Here is a 21,586-nt window from a genome sequence, read left to right on the forward strand (position 1 = left end):
TAAAAAATTGTAATGTATATGACATTATTTTTACCTTTCACAATGGGCCTATAAAGCTTAAAAGAAACAGGTTAGGTTGAGATGAGCACTGTGACACAGTTGAGAAACATGGACTCGTATTCTGGAGGAACCATATTCAAACACCCATCTCATAACAAATTTAACTTCCCTGAGATATCCCCAAATGGCTTTAAGGGCAAATGCTGGATTCCTTCCACAATTGGAACTTCAAAAAGCGTTTTATTAAGTTTCCACAGGTATTCAAACACACACTTTTTTTTATTAGCAGTGTAGTTTCAAAGGAATACTTGGGGAGACTTCAGACCAGTATATTTTCAGTCTGTAATGTAAATTTTATTTCACAGTATTCTAGGCCGAATCATCAGGGTGACTGATGAAGTGATCCAGTATAGAGCATGGATCCGGGAAAATTTTCCCGTATCATCTACAGAGACTGAAGGAGAGCACGAGCCTGAGGCTGAACCTGAAGCCGAGCCTGAAGCAGAAGCAGAGGAATCCTTAAGCTCGTGCAGTGATCAGTCAACTCTGGATACTGGAGATTCAAGTTTAACTTCCTCCAGCGATTCGGTGGGTCAGCTACCGCTCCCGTTTGGTGGGTGTGGTGTGCCACGTCATTCTGCATATAGTAGTAGTAGTAGTAGTAGTAGTAGTAGTAGTAGTAAAAAGTTCCAGCTTGTTAAATGTTATTTCCACTTCTTCATCCACATTTATGTCTATAAACAGTCATTATGTAAGAACAACAAATTATAAGGTATTGTGTGTCAGTTGAAGGGACTAGCAAAACATAGAGCTAAGTCTTTCAAGTTGATGCAATTTCTATGTTTTTATGTTAAATTAAAGGGTATAAAACACAATAAGACTGACAGATATATATTTTGGGCAGTGGTTTCTAGCAGTAAATATGGAACTACTTGTTAAAGAGGTCTGTTCAAAAACTTCCAGAATATTCATAATTTTGCACCAATGGTGTGCTGTAGCAAAAAGAACTTGGCATCCCTGCACATGCCTGTGTGTAGTGCGTAACTGCCAGAAGTTTCATTGTATGTCTGTTGGTTATTGTTCAGTGCTGTATTGAGTAGAACATTGTGTTGCACAGTTTGAAAATTTTGAGATGGCAGAGTTAGAGGAGCAACACATCTGTATTAAATTTTGCGTGAAACTCAAGAAAATATACCAAATGATGTAGGAAGCTTATGTTGATGAGTGCTTAAGCCATACTCGGTGTTACGAATGGTTCACACGGTTTAAAAATGGCCAGATGTAAGTCAGAGGTGACTCTCATTCAGGATACCCTTTGATGTCCACCGATGACTCTCTCATGTCAGAGAGGTTAAAGAAACTGGGCAGGCCAGTCGAAGACTTGACTGTCTGAGAGATTACAGAAGAATGTAATACTTTAGCTGGATCATTTTATGAAATCCTGACACATCTTGAATGAATCATATTGCTGCCAAATTTGTCCCACAGCTTACAAGCCAATACCAGAATTCTAGACTTTGGCCTCAGGATCTGTCAAACCGACAGACCAGGAGCAGGAGAGGCATCACGGGACATTTTAACTTCCATTGTCCTGCATATAGTTTGATGCATCCACTATAAAATATACACGTTTGAATTCCACAGAGCGAAATACAGTGACATGTGATAGAAGAATGCTGCATGAAGAAGCGTGGCACTGTACTTTTGCACGCTTAAGACCAAATAACATGTCTTACATTTCTTTGAACAAGTGTTTTATGTATTGGACACTTCAGAAAGATGTGTGCTACAAAAAGAACACTTTTGGAAAGTCAATTTTTTAAATTTTTGGAGTCCTACCTCAAACGGTCAATAATTCGTTCATTTCTCTAACGTCAAATAAAAACAAAACGGATTTCTATGGTGGGAGCTATGAAGTGAATTAAAATACATTCACATAATTACAGAAGGCTAAAATATGTTGTTAGTTGCAGATTTTATTTTATTTACACCTTTCTGACATTCAAGCATTAATCGCCTTGCAGAACAATGAAGTAATTTCTGTCGGTTTGCTAAAGAAATTTGACTTTTGTTAATCTTTCATGCTGAGGCAGTCAATTTATTTGAAAGTAAGTGTTTTGCATTTAAAGTGCACGTTAACATCTTCTAGCACGTATGGCATTATGCCATAATAAAGAACCAAACATGAGATAATACAGTACTGGTACTCCAGGAAAGTTTACATCTGAATCTGGACATATGAATGTGCACTATAAGCTGAATTAAGGATTTTAATATGGTTCACGAAATTATGATGCTCTTGAAGTATCCTCCGATATCTTGTTTCTTTTATGAGATAATGTAAGCTATTTTAATGTCTTACATGTACGAATATAAAGGCTTCCTGTGTTGTCATAGCTGTGCAAGCACGGTGACACCTGTCTGGCCTTCTCAGGCAACTGCTGAAACGAACCTATTTCCACAGTTCACGGGAAAATATTACGAATGGTGGATTGAAGAGTGTTGCTTTCAAAGCAAATTTCCTTTTACGCAAGATGAACTATATGCGAGAATGTACGATGAACTTCTTAAATCGCAGAGCATTAGACTCTCATTTAAAAATCAACTCTTTGAGGACAACCGTTCAGAAGAATTTCGAGCCCAGATTATAAGACATTTATGTCATTATTAAAAATTTTATTGGCACAATTGTATGATGTATCTTAAAGTGTAACATGCGCAAAAAAAGATTAACTTATATGTGAAAGCTCAGCTTCTCTTGCAGCTTGTTAATCTCGGAGACCAATATTACATGTGAAAGCTTTGCTTTTCTTGTAGCAACACTATGTATATTAATTTAAACCATTAACATTTCCTGTTTGTGTGTTCGTGCTACACAATAGTGATGTTGCTGCTATTGGCTGACTACATCAGGTGTCCTATGCTCTATAATATCCACTGTCATCGGCTGGCGAGATCATGTGACTTGAACTACATCTGGCTTACAGAATCGCATCGCAATCTCTATTTCAGTGCTTTGGAAAGTAATATGTGTAGTTTGGTGAAATTCGAACTTATACTTTCGCAATACGAAAACACGCAATGTACGTCGCAAATATCCCCCCCTCCGTGTTTCGTTCTGAAAATGCCAGGAAATTCTACATCGGTGTATGAAACCATAATGATTTAAAGGATTGATAAGTTTTACAGTTGGGAGGAAAATTATACTGCTCCTTAATACAGAAAGTGTATTTTTAACTGGGAGATCTGGAAATTTCTTTTTACTTGCCCATGTATACACCCTGTATTGCTCCCTAAAAATTTGAATACCCTACTCGAAGTGGTTTCTGAGATTTAGGGGAAAATACAACAGAAAATGTAAATTTTCAGGAACAGCTTCTAAAGTTTTTTTTTTATTTATTTATTTATTTTATTTTTTTTTTTAGTCACTCAGAAGCACCCTGCGCCACACTGCATATCATCCTCTTCATCTTTTTCCAAGTTTTTTCTTCTTTTTGGACTCCTTAGTAGCCAACGGTACTTCATACTCCACTTTATCAATGCAAACTTTGTCCATCCATTCAAGTTCTCTAATGCAGTTTTCTCCAGGATTAATTCCCATATGCTGTAGCACTTTCACCCTACCAATGTTGTCATCATTAAAAGCAATAACAGCATCACTGACCCCTCACTTTATTCTCTTCATTCCAACCAAAACATTTTTAGGTATTAGAGTCCATATAAGATTATTGAACGACTCATTGAGGTTTTGTGTCTGACCATGCAGACACTTCTTGAGTAATTCAGGATTTGCCAGGTCTCTGTAAATATGCTTTATGATTTCCATGACTGCTACTGGGCTGGAATGTTTATGGCTGTATGAATTGTTAGAGTACTGGGCATTGTGCTAATTGCACATGAACCAGGTCCAGGAGGACAAAAGTGGTGTACTGGTTTTTCATCGGTTGACAGTCTGGCGTACTACCTGCTTAATTTTTGATAAATCCTCAGTATTATTTCTAATGGTCATCCCATAATACTGCTTTAGTTCATCAATCATTTTGTCTGTCAGCCTGCCTCTTACGGTTTTACCACGGTTTTACCATAAGAAAGTTTCTTGTCTCTCAAACTTTGCTTCAACTTCCTCAAACTGGTGCCCACCCTCTTCTGGACACGACCAACACATTCCAGTTTTGTGATAATCTTCTCACCATAAGGCATAGAGGCTACTTCACTTCTTTTGAGTCTCCATCATCTAAGAACTTAGTGTAACACACTTCCCTTTCGTTCACAGATCAACTAAAAATTTCACTAAGTGCAGAGGCCTCCATACCACTGTTTGTTCCTTCATCATTTTGTCACAGATATGCCATTCTTCAGTCCCTGATTTTACACTTACAACAATGCTTGGTTAAAATCTGGAAATCTGTTACCTTTCCAGTATCCACACTAGTCACCGTAGCAACAGAATTCTTAGAACTGTAGCCGCAATTCTGCCAAGTGCTATCGAAAGCTCCTGGTATGTCATTCATACCATCATTTATTTCAACAGCTTCATGTGCAGTGTCCTTCATTGACACACATGCAACAGATTACACAGCAGCTCCAATGAATCTTGGATACTTGTTGATATTACAAGGTGGGCATGGCATATTCATCACAGCACACATTGTTTCTGCTGCAGTGTGTCCTTTGCCAATAGCTTTCAATCTGTAAAACCACGTAACATTTACTTCAAAATAATTATCTTTACACTTATCAGAATTCCAAAGTGAGAGAGTACATATGCAACTGGCGCAATTAATGATAAGTTTCCTGGCTAGTCCATTTGATATCTCCAACTGTCTTCATGTAAACTAACTGTACCTCTACATATTTTACAACATACACATTCACCTAACACCCTTGTTAAAATGTGTAAATCTATTCGAATATAACCTAACCTACCATACTCATCACTTTTGTTTTGAGAAAACTTTGTATCGCAACATTTTATTTCAATCTGGTGTTTATGTAGATACTGATGAGTTTGTCTGTATTTCATTGTCTGTAACTTCACATGCCACATGTTGAACATAGTGTTTCCCTTTATTTGAAAATCTGTTGCTGTGAAACCCATGTTTCTTAAAAACACTTCATTTTGGTGTCATAATTTACTTTTTGAGAGATTTACCAATCTATTCATCACTTTTCCTCGGAAAAACATTAGCAGTTGGACATACAAAGTGTGTTTGTACTATGAAAAGATATGATACTGTTTTTGACAATGCTACCAATACAAACACATAATTTAACCTTTATAACACAGCAGTCTACAGCTTTCTACCTAAAAAATTACCGATTTTATTAAATCTTGAAATAATCCACGTTAAAATTAATTTTCAACCAGTGTAGATTATATTTAAAAAATAAAATAAAATACTTCCGATGTGAGTTTATAAAAGATACACATATCATTTTATTTGGAAAATTTCAAATTTTATAATGAAGATAAAAATCCGAAAATGTGAAAAAAAATGTTTTTCTGTTCTGTGACTCCCCTTAAGAGAATCATAAGGTCATGAGATGTGGGTCTGTGGCTGTGACGTTGAGTCCAAGGTTCAGTCTCCACAGTGGGTTGGGAAAGGTTCTTGAAGACAAAGAAAGCTTGTCGTGTCATTTCAAATGTCAAAGGCGTGCTGGTATTTTTCTTCGACTCAGAAGAGGTAGTTCATCACGAATTCGCGCCACTGGGGCAAATTGTTAGTCAATAGTACTGTCAGAATGTGTTCTGATGCCTGTGAGAAAATGTTATTTGGAAACAGCCTGAAATGTGGGAAGACAATTCATGGCTCTTCATCACGGTAACACACCCGCACATTCATCCCTGCTAGTACATGACTATTGAGCAAAAAACAAAATCACTGTGCTGCCTCATCCTCCATACTCTCCAGACCTGGCACTTGGGGACTTCTTTTTATGTCCAAAGGTGAAAACCCCGTTGAAAGGACAAAGATTTGCAACAATAGATGAGATAAAAGAACATTCGCCGACAGTGCTTCGTGCGATCCAGCAAGAGGCATATCAAGGTTGCTTCCAGAAGTGGAAACAGCTTTGGGAACGGTGTATCAATTGTGAAGGAGCGTATTTTAAAGGAGACGATGCACAATATGTTAAAAGTAAGGATAGAAAAAATTTTTGAACAGATCTCATAGTATCTGATATGTATGTGATGTAGCTGAAAACACAACAAATATTGTGATCAGCCTAATCTCCACTAAATTGAGGGGTAGCACCTTTTCCATCTAACCCCCTGAGTTGTGAGCTGGAGCTATCAAGCGTACATTATTCAGAAATATGTAGTTGCGGAACTTCTTTGAAGCTTGAGTTAAAACCTGAAATTAATATTAATTTCGTGTTCTGGTTCATGATCAGAAAAATATTTCCACACTTCAGTGTCTCGAAACTACCAAGAAATTATTGCTAGTGCTCGTAACATTTAGAAAAGGAAACTTTTTGTTCCGAACCTATAGCCATGTTTTAAATGTATATCAACTTATCATAAAAGCAGACATACAGACAGTAGCAATTGCAAGCAGATATTAACAAGTAGCTCAAGAAAAACCTGGTTCTTGTAAGAGCTTGAAAGGTATGGTGAACGCACTGCTTCTTTTCAAATATCCTTCAAAACTCTCCTTTCCCTATTACAGACATAGACCAGAAAATAATATCATCACTGAATATGCATTTAGCGGTGCTTACTTTGTAAGCTGACATTTGCATAAATTGCCTGTATTTATTATAGAATTGCTGCAAATCACAACATTCAATTTGTAAAATTGAACAGGGAAATGAAAACTTTGTCCTTTTGTTGTACCGCCTTCTCTAAATACTGTTCTCTCTCTCTTAATTTCTTGTTTATACTGTAAATATATTGTTGATATAAAATGTGTTCCACGAGTGATGGAAGTGCACATGTGCAGTTGTGTGCTAAGAGACAGTGTGACAAACTGAGATTACCTTTATCACAGCAGATATCCAAAATAATGTCGCTCTTGGATAAGACCAGTCTGAAACATTCTGAATGTGATGTCAAACATTTAACAAATTCCAGCTACCTAAGTTCTTCGAATCTCGAGCCAAATAGTGGCAAGCTAAATGTAAAGTGAATGGGAAGTTTTTTGTGTGACTTAATCGTATACACCTACCAAAGCTAAAAATGTATTGATGTATACCACATTGTAGAATGAGGTGGTTAGTTATCTAAAAAGCATCATAATATTCTCGTACACACTTGAGAATGGTTGGGATATTGCATTGTCATGATTAGAATAAATGTGACATTATTCATTCATTGTTAGTTCTCTGAAAAGCTAACAAAGTTAGTTGTGGCATCAAGCAACAGTGTCTGAATTTGTATATGTGGGCACAGATAGGAAGTTGATGATAAAGTTACTATTCCCACATTTGGCACACCATGTGCCTGCCTTCCATATAACCCCATACAAAAAAATTGCATGTGGTTATTGTGGTTAGGTCAGAAGAGTGTGGAGGCCATTTCATGGATTGCTGATCACCAACCCCCACTATGACCGATTAATCAGTTTCCCAACTTTGTGTTTGAGAATCACAAACGTCATGATGGAAGTGGGGTGGAACACTATCCTGTTGGTAGATGAAGTCCACACTGTCAGTCTCCAGTTGTGGCGTAAGCCAGTTTTCCATCATATTTAAATACACTTGTCCTGTAATGGCCTTTCCACAGAAGAAAAAGGGACCACAAACTTCTAACAGCGAGGCTGCACAGAATGCATTAACTTTTTGGTGAGTCTCGAATGTCCTGCATGATAGTGTGAGGGTTCGCTGTCACCAGGATTCACACACTGTGCCTGTTTATTATGTTGTTAACAAAAATTGTTGCTTTCACTGAAAATGAACTTCTCCCGTAACCCATCCTCTTCCATAAGTTGTTGCAACTGTGCTTAAAATTCAAAGCAGCTTACTTTGCTTGCAGCAGTTGCAAGCAGTAAGGCTTCAGCTTCAATTGTTTCCTTAAGATCTTCTAAACGGTTAGTTATCGTATGTTCAGGACTTTGCTTGCTGAGTTTCTTAGACTTCTGTGGGCTATGTGCGAAACTCAGTCATACACGATCAGCTGTTTCTTCAGTCACTGCAGGCCAACTGTTGCTTTCCCATTGAAGATGTATCCTGAAGCTTTAAATTGCACATACAATCACCAAATTGAGTTCTGCTGCACTCATATATCAGAAATCTGAAATGTGGCTGTAACAGTACAAAACTTCTTTAGTCTTTCTGTATGACAGTTGAGTTTTATACTACAGTAATCAGTGTTACTACAGTGAATTTACAGAATCACACTAAAAATTCAGTGATCCTTCACATATGCCATAGTGGACAGAAATAGCACATAACAACGGCATTATCTGTGGACTCGCTAAAATCTGTGTTGTCTTGGGAAGGCACAGCTTGTGTGTGTGTGCAGGTATGTAGTTGGAATTTCAAAAAAATATTAGGATTACATGTTGTCTTCTTTCCTTTACTGCAGTCACAGTTATAGAAATTACATAGGTTAATACCATTGTTTCCAGCTGTAATATGTCTTATTTAGATCATACACATCTTACTTTATTTTAAGCATTTTTATTGGTCACATCTTTTTGCTTCAGACTTCTTTCTTAATGTTGTTACACATGTATGCTGGCTTTTTGTGCATAGCTCTTTCATATACATAAAATACATTCACTTTTTATGTTGTTTAGGTCAGCTGCCATCTCAGAGTACATGATAGTGATATGGCAGCCGACAAGCACTGTATAAAAACATAAATGTATTTTGTGTGTAGAAAAATGTTATGAATGAAGTAGGAGACAAATAAACCTGCCCACTGGACATGTTTCAAAATCAAACCAAATGTCATTGGTCTAAATAAGGCTTCTGTTACAGTCGCAAACGACAGTAGTAAACTACATAACTTGTATTTCTGGGTTTGTTGGTCTTCATACTTTTATTAGACATCTGTGTTGTTAAATTTTAATATACAGATGAAACTTCAACTGAATACTTTTTGTCACAAAAAAGTTGAAAAGGCGTTATAGTATTCAAATACATAAACAAGCATGATTTTTCTATTTAAATTTCTTTTGCAGCCAGTTTACATAATAAAAAAACGCACAGAAATGTTACAAACAAAATTTAGTGGTTACAGTGACAAAACTTGAAACATGGATACACACAGAGTCCTTGGACTGCTATGCTCAGATTGATTTCTTGGTGTAACCAGGAAAACCATTGATAACAATACAGTTTTTGAACATAGCATGATAAATGAATGCATCACCTTATCTTCAAAAAAGTCTAGAATTATTATCATATTCAGTTGTCATCAAATACTTCATTTTCATCATCTGTAGCCTCATAAGGCTTCGCAAATCATTTGCTCCAAATATTTCTCCTGTTTACTGCACATTTTGAACACAAAACCATATGAAATAGACAGAGCTTGAATGTCAGTTAATGGTTGTAAAACAAAATCAGTAACGGAGGTTTCAAAAATGACAAATTTTTCCAGTGATGCCATTTCTGCCACCAAGCAGTCACAAAGTCTGCAGACCTCACAGATGTTTGTGGGACTGTAAATATATTGTGAACACCATGGAAAATCTTTGTAATTGGTGTGACATAATACTACGTTAGTTACTCATTCCCATTTCCCGCAATCACCGTAATATTAAGACAGCCACATACTAAGTGCTAATTGATGTGCCATTTGCAAGAACTGAACTATGGTCTGTAGAATGATGCAGTGATTGGAACCTAACTACAGGATGGTGGTTCCTGCACCATGCTGGATGCACCCAGATTTTTTTCAAAATGACAGCGGTTATTCTTAGTTTATTGAAAATGCCAACATCATGTGTAAAAATTTGTATTATCATTAAACACATTTCACCATTATCCATTCATATTTTGATTGGATCACTCCGTAAAAAATTGCCAGTTGGTTATTGTTAAGTTTGTTATGTATTTCTTCTGAGATGTTTACCCTCCTCAGGTACACAGGTTTCACTTGCCATTAGGCTCGTTTTGTCTTCATCTAGTGTTGAAGTTGAGATAGTCTTTAATTTTCCTCCTTTTGAGTGTTTTGCTTCTGTTTTACTTGCTCATTGATATTGTTTGAGTCGGTTGTGAAAAAAAATTAAGTATTCACCTATTTGTTCCTGTGGAGTGTCCAGTTGGTCTCTGGTGAAGTGACGGTTGGTCTTCTTCTCATGCATTTTATGTAACTGTTTGAATGGTCACTGAAATCCATTTCTTGCTTGTCCTTATTACAGTTGCTCTTGTCTCCTTTCCAGAGCCACCCAATGTTTCCAGTATCATTTTCGGTATTGTAAGAAAGAAACTCTTAAAAACTTCAGATGGGTAAATAACCCAGCACAGACAGGACTCATAACTGTGTTTCCAACCCAGATTTGAACTATAGCATCCACTTGAAAAGGTGTATCACAGCATTTCTTGTGCACCAGGTGTTGGCAGTACAACACAAAATGATAAGTAAGGTTACAACATCAGATGTTTAAGTTGACTTTCGTGTGAGAGTAGTGTTTGGATGACCATGTTGTTATTTTCATTTCCATTGTGTGTCATTTCACATTGTAGTTTTGTAATTTAAACCAACTGTCCATTCCCTTCCTTAAAGTGAACTTCTTCTGTTAGCATTTGTAAGCACTCTGTATACAATAATAGTTTGTCAAACTTTCTATATTTGTCAAATATTGGACCATATATGGCACTGTTAAATGTGTTTGTCAAACAGTGTGATGGTAGATTTGGCACTATGATGAACATTGTGTATTTTGATGTTCTGCTGCACATGTTCAGTGAAACAGCTTTATTATAATCTATCTCACCAAATCATAAGGTACAGAGACTGTGATAAAGGATAAAAACAAAACAGCACTAACAATTGCCAAAATTGTAGAGGTGTTAATATTCTGTGCACATCGTACAAGTGGGAGTACAATAAAATAAAAATAAAAAATTGCATCTATCCAGTTCTTCCATAGATGATGTATACAAGCTGAGGCACTTAAGACAGACTCATGAATTACTTTAGTAATAGAAGAAAATCTTTCAGGTAGAGGAGATACGACAGTTACATTTTTTATTTTAAATAGATTGACACGTTCTAGTGTTCATCATTTAATACTTAGAGAGGTGCATAGTGCCTTAGGTTCTGTTACGTTTGGTTATATATGTCTGTTAATTATCTCCCCAGGAGTCTGAGTATGTCTCAAGTGGAGAGGGAAGGCATGCTTTCCAAATTTTTGTGTACTTAAGAGGATGAAAAAAAAGGAATTAAATTCTTGTATATTTGGCTGTTGTTGTAAGTTGGCAGCTTCCCGTCTTTTCACTGTTCATGTGAATTTTAAGAAACTTTTGTCCCATTAAACTATAAACATATAAAATTTACTCGAAGATAAAAGAGCAGAAAATAAAGTTACTTTAATTTAAAAGAGTTATTAATAGAAATAAGGCAGGCAGAATCATCTTCCATGCTACCATGCCTTCAAGAACAATCAAAACCTGTTTAAATCATTCCATGTTCTTTTTAGACTTTTGTGTATTTCATAAAGTGTTTTATTGTACACTCAACAGCAAAGAAATTGGGCCACTGTAGACAAAAGGCAGAAAAATAAGACCATTTGGTAATAACAGCATAAAAATCAGGCCAGGGCAATGACATCAGAGGACGCGTGTCATTGATTTGAGAAATGCAAAATATCCATTGGTCTTTCTGCACTCACCTAAGCCCTGAATGTTAAGGATTGCTTACTTTGGGGAAAGATTATGGACACGATAATGATCAAATTGCAGCAATAGCATCTAGAACCAACAAATAAAAGGCACAGAGGCTATAAAAGTTTTAAGAATGTGCTTATGAGGGCTCACTATCTACTGTTAAGCCTTAACTGATGATCATCTGAAATTGTTATTTATCATTACCATAGCAAAGTCAGTCTGCTACAGACGAAATCAGTTTGTCTACCTGCTTAACAAATTGTTCATTGCCACTAAGTATTTACTCACATTCTGTATTCACAAAAAAGTAATAAATTTTAAATATTGTTGGCTGAAGCAGAAAAGTGCTGGTATTAATGGTGTGTAATTCAGGAATTTCATAGGTTTCCACCTACAGATCTAAAATGTACTGAATAAAGGTTATGAGGAGACGACTTATGATAGAGAAGCTTTCGGAAAATATCCCTGCTGATTTTATTCGTCATTTGCTGTACAAGGCTGCCTTCGCTTAGTTACACCATCTTCTATCTCGATACAAAACTGCTCATCACATGAATCTCCCACCGTCAAATCAAGAACTTACATGCTAAATCACAAAACACATGCTCATCAGCAACACAAGTCACAGAAGTGGCGTCAAATAAAACCACTTGCACCCGGCAGGCGAACAACCCCGATGGCGTGGGGTCTTGCCAAATAAGGCAGTATATACATTTGATTTTTTGCACTGAAGGAAGCATAGTATTCTTTACTATATTGGTGTACTGCCTGCAATCAGTAGTTCCTTCAGTTCTGTGAAGTACTCCTGTTTCTGTCACAGAAATCCAACTCCTGCAGGAAACCAATAGCCACCCACGTCTCATTATAGTCACTGCATATTCTTCACAATGTCTTGTCCCTCGCGGCCTTCAAATAACTCTTGACCATCGTTGCTCATGGAAAACACCTTATGTTGGTGAAAATTAAGTTTTCCTATGCTGCATTCAGATGGAGCTCCATGAACATCAGATGGTATAAAACATTTTCCTTTCAGAGTTACTGTTTCACAGTAGATCTTTGAGTGTGCTGTGCAGTTTCTCTCAGCCTTCGGCAAACTGTGTCATTGTAGCTGAAGGAGTTGGTCTCTTGTTGCAGCTGCTTTGCTCTTATGTTCTAGCTCTCGTTCCTCCATGTGCATTCTCAGTCACTTCCTGCATGAGACAGGAACTCTGTTCATAGTGCTTCTTTGAACATAATCCCTCTGACCTCTCTTAGCATTAGCAGGTGGCACGGTATACCTCCTGCCAGTATCTCCAGCTGATAACCTGTCTTCACTCATAGAGATGATTCTGTCTGGAACTGAATGCTCTGTGAGGAAATGTGACTGGCTGTGTACAATATGATTTCTGCTTGCCATTCTTATACTGATATCTGAGGAGGAATAGTTGTCAGGCCGAGGAAGTCATAGTCAAAAATTCTGGCCACTTTAGATCTGTTCTTAAGATAGTGTGGCTCCGGTTTGTGGAAGCCATGTGGGCCAAGACACCCAGAGCTAACGGATTCGAATCACGCCCTTGAAATTGATGGTTTTGTCTTGTGTTTGTGCTTGTCTGTTAGTGTCAGTGTGTGTGGCTCAAACATTTGTGGACTAGTTGTTAAGAAACTTGTTTGAATTTTTAACAAATAATCAATAGCTACTCTGTAGAGTTGCTAAATGCCAGTAGCTACTATCTGTCACATGCATGTGTCTGAGGCCAGTTTCTTTTAAGACACGTCTAAATAAGACAAAAAGTTAGCTGGCTGACATCCTGTTGCAGATGAATTTAAGACAGCAAGACAAAGGTCTCTGATTCAAATATGTTCCAAGGCACAGTGATTTTTGTAGTGTTTGTATTGACGTTTTGTGTACTTGCTGAGTAATATCGATTTCAGTAAAACACAATTAATGGCTGTTTGACCTAATTACCAAATGCCAGTTCCCAATACACAGATGACATAGAGTCCCATAGTCATCTTTGAGGTGAACTTGTTCAGCCTTTGGCAGTAAATGTTTCTGACACTTAAAAGTCGTGTGGGTTCAGGATACCTAAAAACTGATAATTGTGCCAGATATGTGACACATGCTGGTGGCAATTCACTTGTATGCATACTGCAGGTGTTTGCTGGATCCTGTGCTGCTGCAGCTAGGCTCAGATCATAGGACAGCCTGTGTAATCAAAGAAAACTGCTCTAAACATCTTCAGCTTGACAAGATAAATAAATATCAGATCAATATGCTACATCTGATATAAATCCTAAACCCTTCTCACAATACCTCAGTTACAGTCACCCATACACAATCAGTACCAGGAGCATAATACAGTTACCTGGAGATGTAGTGTTGGAGCTTAAACTACGACTGAGTAACTACATCTAAAATGTCTTCATTCGATTGTAGAAGTTTATTCGTTATGTTTGTTACTAGCAAGTCGTGTGCTGCATTTGTTCAAAGACGTCTCCCAATTTCTTCCACTGCTCTGTGTCCCATGCTGTTGTTGCCATGATAGTTCACCACATGGTTCGTGCTCGTCTCACCATCTTCTTGGTCATCACCAACTAATTTTTGCTTTATGGGCAATTAGTTTGGTGTTGATTTGTTTGTTAATAATCAAAGGGGCATCCACATGATGTACAGTGTTCCACAATTGCATCCAAGACGTCAACTGCACATCACGAGAACCTGATTAATATCGCAAACCCCATGAAAAAATGACATAGAAAGGTTTGTGGAATGATATTTTACATCATCGACATTGCATTGGATCCTGTGCAGGCATTTTAGATGTGGGAATGGAATGAAATATTAATTCAGCACATGTGATGGATGAAATTTGTAGATATATAATGCTGCATTGTAATGCAATGGTTTACTTAAGTATACCAGCGACAGGAAGATACAATGAATTACAGTTTCTACTGTTTTCGTTGTTTCACTATGATGTTTTGTTTGTATTTGACGAACTGTACCTAACTAAAAGCCTGTAAACTGCACTCACCCCATCACTCTAGATGCAGACATCTGAGTTCACTCCTATGTAAAGCTTTGAATTATGAGTAATTTATTTCTAGAAGTCCATTTCATATGTTACAGTTAATATTTTGTGAGAGGTAGGTGATCCAGTAACATGTTGCTAATGTAATGAAACTACCCCTTTGGAGACGCTTAATGCATGTTTGTAGGCACTCATCTTCTCGTAACAACCTTATTTGTTCACTGTCAATCGACGTATTTTATTGTTAATTTATTGGGAAAATGTTGTCATTGCTTCTAAATGGTTATGAGGAATAACTGTTAGGTGAAGCTGCACGAGTTTGTAATGTTTCTTACTCTAAACTAGTAATGATTTAATGTTTGGTTCTATGTTTAAAGAACAGCTCTTGAAAAATTGTTTTTGTGGTTGGATATTTTCTGACATAAGGCATGATATCTTTCACAACTTTTGCTGCTTGAAGAACAACATTTGAAGTGTAGCGAAGGTGATACACAGTTACTCAGTTTCTAATTTTGGTAAAAATTGTCCCAAATTTTGCCATCTTTTTCATTCCAGTGAATTAGTATAAATGATAAAAAAAAATCGAAACATGTAGGTTTCAACACTGCACCTTCATATTATCACTCCACTCTTCTGACCATTAGGCCACGAGGAATGCACATAAGTGCAATCTCCATTAACAATTGAGTCCATATGTTCATTGACTGTAATTTTGATTCTTTTATCTTCATTTGGAAACATTCACAGTTATCATTTCAACTTGGAAAAGACAAAGATGAGTGATTTTCAGGGAAACAGAAACTTAAGAGGTAAAATTGGCCTTTCATCCGTAGTTAAGGATAAATGGCAGACAGCGATCCCTTATAAGTGTGTTCTTAAAACTTTTATAGTCTCTATAACTCATGTTTGTTAGTGTCCAGATACTATTGCTGTTATTTGAACATTGTTAGGTCCATTGTCCATGTCCCAAAGTAAGCAATCCTTAGTACACAGGGCACAGGTAAATACAGTGATGATCGGGTATCTCACATTTCCTGTCACACGTGCTTCCCCCGTGTCACATCAGGCCCTAGTCCAGTTTTTTTATGTTGCTGCCAATTTTCTCCCATGTTGTCTACAGTGACCCAGTTCTTATTCTTCTTTTTCTTTGTGTAGGTTGCTTCTAACAAGAAACATAAGTGAAATAAGATTTTCAGTTATTTATGTTAACTGATGTACAACCAACTTTCAACTCTACTTTGAGTCTCACACCAGCTGCACTTAGCCACAAGGACAGTCTGTATCCATCAAATGTAACATGCCAAACAAAAAACATTTGATTGTACCAAACATGGATAGCTAATTCGATGTCTTCCTCACTTCTGTTCTTGCTCTCAGTTCCTAGGAATGGTTTTGTTTCTCCTAAACCTCATAACAGGTGGATCCCCCTAGTGGAATCTGAGTGACCGGCCACTCCTTTTTAACCTTCTAAAACTATTTTTGTTGGACTGAACTAATGCTGTATTTGTGTGAATATAGGCCACTACTAAACTTTTGTCAAAAAATTATAAAAGAAAGTAAATCTTGATGTAGGCAGCACTACTAAATTTACTTCGGATTTCGAAATACTCCTAGTATGTACATGATGCAGACACTAAATTATGTTGGCAACCCTACATTATAATTGAACAACCTCAAGTTATCGTATATGCACTGACAGATTCCATGAAGATAAACAAAAAAATATGCTTGTCAGTGGTATGCTGCAGGTAAAGTTTCAACTTAAAACAGTTTGAAAAGTCAGTGTTCATTTTGAGGGCAGAAAAGCAAATATCAAGATATGGAAAAAGACTTCATTGATTCTGTACTTCCTACAACTGAAATTATTCGAGTTGAAGGCTGCTTAGCACGTAAAAGTCATTTATCAAATGGAATTTAAAGTTTCGTATGGGTAGGTTCGGTGCTCTGTGCAATGAAATAACCTATCTTTGCAGCATAGAACTAAAATTGCACAAAGACTGCCTCAAGCTTACGAAAAGATTTCACAAGAAAAAACAATAAAAATACAAAGAAACAAAAGCATTACTGGTGCAGCTTCAAAGGAAAATTTTTTATTTACATTCCCAAAAAGGGAATGTAGACCCAACATCCGTCTATTTTGATGTGCCAGACAGCGTTACAGCAAATGATGTTGGGTGCTGAAAAAGCAGTGATGCAGCGGTTTCCTTTTTCAAGAACAGCTGCTGTATTTGTGAACAAGATAAAAGTTTTTCCACTTTTTTCCATAAGTTTTTGATGGTTTACAAAAGTAAGTGCAATAACTTGTGATATATTAATTTCAAACTTGCAAGGTAAATGTACATATCATTTTTATTGAAAATTTATGATCAGAGAGGAAAACCTTGATGAAAGGCTGCACCATCATTTTTCAAGCCAAAATTTAGGCAAAAAGTGCAGCTTGTATTTGTGCAAATACAGTAGTTATGGAAGTTAGGATTAGTGTTTTCACTTTTATATCTATCAGCAGTGTGGAATTCCAAATCCTGAAAGTAAGTACTAGCCTGCCCTTTTGTTTCTTTGTATTTTTATTGTTATTTCTTGTGAAATTTTTTTTATCCAAAACCTTGTTAATAACATATGACTATTACATTATGTCTACTTTTACGCAATAATATCAAATAGTACTCTTAGTGTATTATAATGACAGTGGAAATTAAAAGCAATTTGAGGACAGTTTCAGTTTTGTGCATGTGTGGCACAAAGCTGTAGTCGTCATTTTATGTGCTGGAACAGCGAAAAGTTGTTAAATGAAATTTGTATATTAATGTTTGAGAAGCAATTTTTTTCTTTCTTTTTTTGGCATGTATCCTAAAATCTTCTTGGGTGTGCATGTAGGATTCAGAAAGCAGCAGAAGTTCGTCGAGGCGGGAAGTGACCAGTGTTCAGTACGAAAATCTTCCAAACCATGCAACAGGGTTAGACTTCGAACAGATAGTTGGAGTCGGTCGGAGATATCGTCACCTGTCAAGGGGCATGACAACAACACGGGGCTGGCCCCGACACACAAGACACTACTCCCCGTCTGCAGGTAAGTTCCTAACACTTTTATGTAAAACACAATTTTTTTTGACTCTTTATGCAACTAGTCTTAAGGAACTATAATGTAATCATAATCTCCGATGAAAATGTCTCTGTACATAATTTTCATCATTCACTGAATTCATCTGACGTTTTAATCTGTACATAATTTTCATCATTCACTGAATTCATCTGACGTTTTAATCTGTACATAATTTTCATCATTCACTGAATTCATCTGACGTTTTAATCTCGTTTTTCAGAACTAAAATTCGTTTGAGTTCTTAAAATTTTCACACTTTCTTTGTTTCCAGTGACAACACAGCAACAACATCGAGTAACACAACAGATGTCCTACCATCCCACCGGTGTTCACCAGACAGTAGTGCCATCTCTACAACAACAGCAGCAACAACAGACTGCACCTCCCACGACCAACAACATTCATCGAGGCCGTGCCAGCAAGCGGCGCAAGAGCGGACTTCCTCTACGGAACGGAGCCGTCCCCCCTCCGCCCCCGACCTCAACCGAGCGGTACGCCCGGTGAGGCCCAGTGATGGCGCCCGTCCTCGTGGGTCTACACCTGGCCGACGTGTCCGAATTTTTGCCCGCAGTCGGGCGTCGTGTGTCGCTTGACCTCTCTTCCTCACTTTGCAGCCATGTGCCAAGTGTTGGGCGGAACTAGTTAAAAGTTCTTGCTGTTGGCAGGTGCATTGACTGAGCTCTTGAAGTTGCAAATCTACTTGCAACACTTTGAGATGCACTTACGTGTGGGGCCACATGTACCCTTGTGTGATTAGACTGTTTTGAACATGATAATCTTCAATAAGTCTTATTTATAAATGACTCGAGAAAAAAAATGTGAGCCATCGTGTACGTGTCTGTGTGAGCGCATGCTTGAAATGTGTGAATGGGTGAGTATTCTGTGTGGACAGTAACTGAAGAAGACAATTCAGTGTAGTATCGTGAAAACACATTTATATCTGTGTATTTATGAGCTTGTAATTTGTCATGTTCCTTTTCTTCTTTTTCTTTTTTCTTTTTTTGTGAGTATGTATTCCAAGGCATCTGCACTAGAAACCAACAGACTTGAAATTTCATGACCTAAGGGCTTCAGTGCATTTATTGTAGCAGCACATGTGGTTGTCTTGTCTCTGGCATCTTTGTGATGTCACCAATTGCCTCTTTTTCTGTACCACAACAATTGTTTACCAAAGTTATAAACTGATCTTCTCATGAAACCATAGTTAAAAGTGAACAGCTGAATTTTGGAGCAAGCGGTTCTGTAAATGTGCTTCCAGTAAGTTACATATGTTTGATATTTTTATGTAACATTAATTTTATAGATTATCCCGGTATATGCAAAGGCACAAAAAAATCCCTGATTTTATTTACCAGGACAGTGTATTATTTCTTTACACTAGCTTTCACATGAAAGACGCTTCAATTTTTTAGCACTCAAGAAATCATTATAGTTATGGCTGTGTCGCAGTGAATGTGTGCAAACAAGAGCAGTTTATAATCTTTTTACTAATAGCTGTTACAGCTTATTACCACACAATAAAAGTTGTTTAACTTATTTTAAATCCACTGTCATAGCTATTTTATTTAAATCCTTTTAGATTTCCTCTTCGAACTCATCGATGTTCAAGGCAGTTAATCATTTTTGTATATATTTTCTCATATAATCAAGGACTGAATGTTTACTTGCACATTTACACAAACTATAAAAATTAATGGCATAAAATGAAGAAGTCATTTGAATAGAATGTTTGTTGTCCTTTTTAATGATGTGTTTTGACATGTTATTACAGTGCTTCACAGGTGAAACCGTCAGACAAATAACAAGTGTGAGCATGAAACCACCTTTGTCTTGCAAAATTTGTTCAAGACAGTCCCCGTTCATATGAAATTTCCACAAATTCTACTGTTATGGTCAGCATAAGATAAATTTAGTAGTATCATCAGAAATGTGTTTAAAAAGTTAATATTGTGAGAGTCATCTGATAGAAATTTTGCTTGCATCATGTATGTCTTAAACATAACTACAGATTTGATTTATTTGGGTGACACAGTTTCTTCATGTGTGCCACACTTAGTATCTACACAGCTGGATTTATTTCAGAACCTGTGCATTCACAAAGCCATATTAACCATATGAGGCAATAATGTGGAAAGACGGAGAACTATAATATTACTTACAGGGATGCATACAGAAGCTTTATTACAACATTATAGAGCATTGTAAAAAGATTATTATAAACATAATTAATTTATCAGATTGAACTGAAAAGTTTGGTGAAGATTATACTGGGAACAAAAGGAAAAACAGAAAGATGCTGTCCCTAATAAAAAAAATCCACTGAAAGAAAAGTAAGTTCTTCCCAATACAAATTTATATTATTTTCAAGTGGTGCTTTATTTCCTAAGTATGTCATACTGCTGGAAATCAGTTAAAAGCTCATCTGTTTTATATCGTTTGTATGATTGCCGGCCACTGTGGCAAAGTGGTTCTAGGTGCCTCAGTCTGGAACCGCGCATTCGCAACGGTCGCAGGTTCGAATCCTGCCTCAGGCATGGATGTGTGTGGTGTCCTTAGGTTGGTTAGGTTTAAGTAGTTCTAAGTTCTAGGGGACTGATGACCTCAGATCTTAAGTCCCATAGTGCTCAGAGCCATTTAAACCATTTGTATGATTCATTATAATGTGGAATAAGGTATTTTACATTCATATTACACATTAATGTGTAAATGCAGCTACGTACTGACCATTTACTTCCTTAAATACCGTTGTGAGTTACTACTTCGTACCCACTACCTTTTACACATTACGAAAGGGTCACTCCATGTGAATGCAGTCGGTGGCTCTTGACATCTCAGATTTTTTTAATTCTCTGTACAATGATAGTATTAATTATTTGCGTCAACATTCTTAAACTTTTTTGGGCCTTTTGTTTTTGAGTTATTAATTTTAAGTTTTAAGAGTTGTGAAATTTTTGTCAAGTTTTGAAACATAAAAATGGCCATCTCAAAAGCTATTTGATTTACAGACCTACAATTTACACCACTTTATTTAATTTCCTGTAAGCTTTGAAAATATTTACTGCTTGACCAAATTAATAAAAATGCTGTAGTCTTTCAAACGAAAATTTTTAATTAATAAAATTTCAAAATCAGACTTAAGTTTCTTTATGAATAATTTTTTTTAGACATACACTATTAACGTGTGTGCCAAATTCCATGATGGTGTACCACTGGGAATGTATTACCATGATTTTACTTGTAATTGTTGCATTCAGTGTGTAGTGTGTAAGACTCTTGACTTACTGCCAAGTTGTAATGGAAACCTCAAATTGCAAAAAAACCATATAAGGCTGTCAGTCATTATTATTTTTTCTTTGGTAGCAATCATTTTATTACATTATTAGAAATTGTTAATTTAAATTGAAATTCAGGTTTGGCTTTGCCATGTTACTCTGAAAATATTTCAGTATACAACATAACATGTGTAATAAAGACTATGAAATATATTACTTTAAGTTTGTAAACTTAGCCTTAGGTTTACTCAAAATTAATCTTTTTTTTGAAGTTTTTGGCTTGCACAAAGCCGGCCGAAGTGGCCGTGCGGTTAAAGGCGCTGCAGTCTGGAACCGCAAGACCGCTACGGTCGCAGGTTCGAATCCTGCCTCGGGCATGGATGTTTGTGATGTCCTTAGGTTAGTTAGGTTTGACTAGTTCTAAG

General features: G+C 36.8%; 1 protein-coding gene across 2 annotated transcripts in view; it reads left to right on the plus strand.

Annotated features, from left to right (window-relative positions):
• The window catches only part of LOC124802475 (terminal nucleotidyltransferase 4B-like), a 43,109-nt gene extending 23,677 nt beyond the window's left edge, over positions 1–19,432 (plus strand). The window contains exons 7-9 of one of the 2 annotated variants that reach the window (XM_047263274.1): positions 366–613; positions 17,664–17,856; positions 18,161–19,432. In XM_047263274.1, the coding sequence (XP_047119230.1) occupies positions 366–613; positions 17,664–17,856; positions 18,161–18,482 (763 nt within the window). In that variant the 3' untranslated portion in view covers positions 18,483–19,432. The remainder of the gene's footprint in view (positions 1–365; positions 614–17,663; positions 17,857–18,160) is intronic. The other variant, XM_047263275.1, reaches the window with a different exon arrangement.
• Positions 19,433–21,586: the final 2,154 nt, after the last annotated feature.

This window comes from Schistocerca piceifrons, chromosome 6 (assembly GCF_021461385.2).
Source record: "Schistocerca piceifrons isolate TAMUIC-IGC-003096 chromosome 6, iqSchPice1.1, whole genome shotgun sequence".
In the NCBI taxonomy this organism is placed as follows: domain Eukaryota; kingdom Metazoa; phylum Arthropoda; class Insecta; order Orthoptera; family Acrididae; genus Schistocerca; species Schistocerca piceifrons.